This window comes from Octopus bimaculoides, chromosome 1 (genome assembly GCF_001194135.2).
Source record: "Octopus bimaculoides isolate UCB-OBI-ISO-001 chromosome 1, ASM119413v2, whole genome shotgun sequence".
Taxonomy (NCBI): Eukaryota; Metazoa; Mollusca; class Cephalopoda; order Octopoda; family Octopodidae; genus Octopus; species Octopus bimaculoides.
In genome coordinates, this window is record NC_068981.1 from 145700022 (window position 1) to 145703983 (window position 3962).

A 3962-nucleotide genomic window follows, 5' to 3' on the forward strand; every position below is an offset into this window, starting at 1 on the left:
CCAACCAGTGTGGTATGCTAATATTCCCATTGACAGCTTGCTTGCACAAGTTGATAAGATAAATACAGTAAGTAGGTTAGTTTCTTTTACCAGTATTCAGCAATCATGTCTCTTCCTCGTGTTTTTCCATCTTTTATCTTTTATTGGATTGTGGCCATGCTGCGATACAACCTTGAAGGATTTAGTGAAACAAATGACCCCTTTTTTAAAGTCTGGTACTTATTCTTTCTCTTTATATGAAACTGCTAGGTAATAGGGTTGTAAACAAACCAACACTGGTTATCAAGTAATAGTGAGGATGACACACACACACACACGAAAAAGGGGTTATAACCCTGAAATATTGAAATACAAGGTAAAACTGCAACTTTATATTGTTTGTTTTGTTTTCCTTTTCCTTTTGTAGTTTGCTTTGTACCTTCTATCATTGTTCCAGCCTTGTACAACAAATCTCTTTAAAGCAATACCATACAATGCTTTGCCAAAACTATTCCATTTTAATACACACACACACACACATGGCAGGTTTCTTTCAGTTTCTGTCTACCAAATCCACTCAGAAAGCTTTGGTTGGCCTGAGGTTGTAGTAGAAGACATTTGCCCAGGGTGCCATGCAGGGGGACTGAACCCACCTTGCAGAGAATCACTGCTCCAAGTCGTCTGGAATAAAAACTGTAAATTTGTACAATTATAGCTAAATGCAAACAATGTATGAGGAAAGACGAAATTATCATCATTGTTCAGCATCTTTAATTAATTACTTTTATTTGTATCTTTCTTCTGTATCATGTTGCAGATAGCCTTTCTTGAATTCAAACCCGGAATGTTAGCCTTTCTTGAATTCAAACCCAGAATGTTCATGTTCGCAAGTCAAAACTGCTGGCGAATAATATTACTATATTTATTAAAATTGGTTAGAGATAGTTACCACCAACAATGAATACTACTATATTTGGTAATATTGACCACAGTTAGTTTTAGCTACGTTTCGCAACTCCATTATAATGCTTACTAACACTTTGACATCAGTTTTTGATGGGCATTGGTAGGCAAAAAGAAAAGTTTCATTTCCAAGCTAAGGGCCTCATGAAATATTCTAGAACCTTTTGACGGGCTTATAAAGACACTGGTGCTCAGCACTTTGCAGAGATTTTTGTTAGAGGATATTTTCATCTTTCAACTTTCTAAGAGATTATTCCTGTTCTAAATGGACTGTCTTAAATTTGTATGAGATATTTCAACTCTCATCTCTTGACTTTTTCATTGTTTCTTTATTCACTCATATATAACATACATAACAAACTGTACTGTATATTAAAAATGTTTAGTGTTAATATTTATTATTAATAGGATTGGATTGCTTATGTTCAGTCCACTGCTGGACAAAGACCTCAGCATGTTCTTTCCATCAACTACAATCTGATGTCTAGGCTGTGAATTTGAGCTTGAGATCATTCTACTTCAATAAGCCTTCTCTGTCACACTGACTCGACATCGTATGGTAGACGGGTACAGTTTTTAATACTCTTATCCAGGGGTAGTTGAGCCGTTACATCGATTCCAGTGCTCAACTGGTATTTATTTTATCAACTCAGAAAATATGAAAGACAAAGTCGGCCTCAGCAGAATTTGAACCCAGAACGTAAGATGGACGAAATATTGCTAAGCTTTTCACCTGAAATGCTACCGGTTCTGTCAGTTTGACTATTAATAAACCCTGATTATTCAACATGTTAAGCATAATACAACTACAATCCTTTTTCAAGTTCCTATTTTACTAATTGCTATTTATCTCTTATGCTGAGTCAAAGAATAACAGAGATTTATTTTCCTGCTGGTGACATGATATCAATAATAAGAATAAGTAGAAAAATTCCTGGAAATTTGTTCACACATTCAAAAGGTTTCAAGTTGTTTTGCAATCAACCAAGCACAGTCACAGCTGAAGAAGCTCGCTTTGCAGTCACTTGGTTTCAGGTTCAGTCCAACTCCTTGGTCCCTTGAACATGTATCTTCTACTGTAACCCCACCCGCCTCAGACTGATCCATACATTGTGAGTGAATTTGGTAGAAACTGTGTGGAAGTCCGTTGTGTGTGTGGTGTATGTGTGTGTGCTGTGTGTGTGTGTGAGAGAGAGAGTGCGTGTGCGTGAGAGAGTGCGTGTGTGTGTGTGTGTGGTGTGTGTGTGCTGTGTGTGTGAGAGAGAGAGAGAGAGAGAGAGAGAGCGTGTGTGTGTGTGTGTGTGTGTGTGTGTGTGTGTGTGTGTGTGTGTGTGTGTTGTCAATCAACCAGATTGTGCTCTGCTTAAGTCTGTTGACCTTTTGCATGCGCACAGATGTCTCAAATCAGATACTTTTGGTACACACTAACAGTACCACATACGCAAATTAATTATAAAGAGCTGTCTGAAGTGAAGGTAATGAACTTGACTGATATGCTAAAATTCGCTGCTAAATCTCCCTATAACCGCACCTTCTCGTCTCGGAAAACAACGCAAGCTACACAAGAAATAATTCTTAATTGCACCAAAAATATCCCCTATGATTAACAAATTATGTGTAGCGCAATATTTTTCTCCACCTCAATGAAAACATTTTCCTCTCTTGACTGCTAAACGAACTGAAGTTGCATGGTTAACACAAACATTGCCTGTTATTTAATTACGTAATTAAATTGCATGCTTGTTAGTATTTGTTGTCTCCGTAAGAATTAATTTGTACACATGAAGAGTGAAAGAGGAAATGAAAAAGAATAATGGCAGAAAGCAAAAATGGGGGGGAAAAAAGGTATATATGTGTGGTTAAGAAGTTCACTTTGCAACCACGTAGTTTCAGGTTCAATACCACTGTACAATAATTTGGGCAGTAACACCAGATTGACCAATGTTGCGAACTTGCCCACGTAGCCTTTTCAGTGAAGCTTTCTATAGTAATTGGCTGCTATGCAAACAACCCTCGATGGAGCTAACTCCATCTTGTTTCAAGAAGACTCTACATGCTGCTGAAAAATTTGGGAAGGGAAACACATGACGACATAGCTATGTATAGCCCGGAAGGTATTCCCATGTATAGCCTGGCAGGTATTGAAAAGCATTGAAGATTTTTGAAATCATGTGGTTCACTACTACACATATACCTCTAACTTGTATTCAATGTAGACGAAAGAGTCCTTAAAAAAAAAAAAGAAAAGGCCATACCGCACCTTCATCTCTCAAGAAAAAAGAAAAAAAAACTTCGGCGTTGAAGGCTAGAAAGACCATTTAATGTCCTTTTTCGGTGATAAGACACTTCAAATTGAATCTGTACTAACATTAATTAAAACATACATTTTTAATCTCAAATAGGCTCAGACGACACTGAAAGTTTACAGTTCTATTCGGTCTGTGATTGACCGAATAAACAGGCTCCCTCTACTACGTCCGATTGTTACTTAGATAATGTGGCTGCGGCCATGTTTAATTGAGTTCCTTTCACTTCGTTTCTCTAAGGACTCTCGGCTGGTTGTTTGGTTCTATAGCATTTGCGCAGGCGTCTCTCACACAAACACAACCTTCGTCCATGTGCGCTAACAGTATTGACCAATAACCTATAACCTTTTCGAGTCAAATATGAATCAGGACTAATTAGAGAAGAAAGATCCTTTGTCTCGCCTAACCTAATTTGGCTGGAAAAATATAAATTGGCAGACAAAAAATCAGTTCAACCTCTTTTGTCTCTTTGCCTCTGGTCAAAGAACATCTCTATTTCTCTCTTCAAGTATGGCCTGTCATAGCGCAACAGCACAACTCTTAATCCATCTGTGTTGTCTAAGCGATCTTATCATTTCTCTCATTGTAGCCACCCACATAGATTAAGCTAACAATCATACAGAATAGACAATAGAACTAAAAATAATATGTGTACAGCAACAATTCAAACCACTCAAAGTAGTTTGCAATTTGTTTCGTAACGATGACGATAGC

At 37.5% G+C, this 3962-nt stretch overlaps 1 protein-coding gene across 1 annotated transcript in view; it reads left to right on the forward strand.

The window, feature by feature from the left end:
• Window positions 1-238: 238 nt before the first annotated feature.
• Window positions 239-3962, forward strand: part of LOC106870620 (uncharacterized) — an 11239-nt gene continuing 7515 nt past the window's right edge. Inside the window, exon 1 of the mRNA XM_052974571.1 lies at window positions 239-355. Within this exon, the coding sequence (XP_052830531.1) occupies window positions 299-355 (57 nt within the window). The 5' untranslated portion in view covers window positions 239-298. The remainder of the gene's footprint in view (window positions 356-3962) is intronic.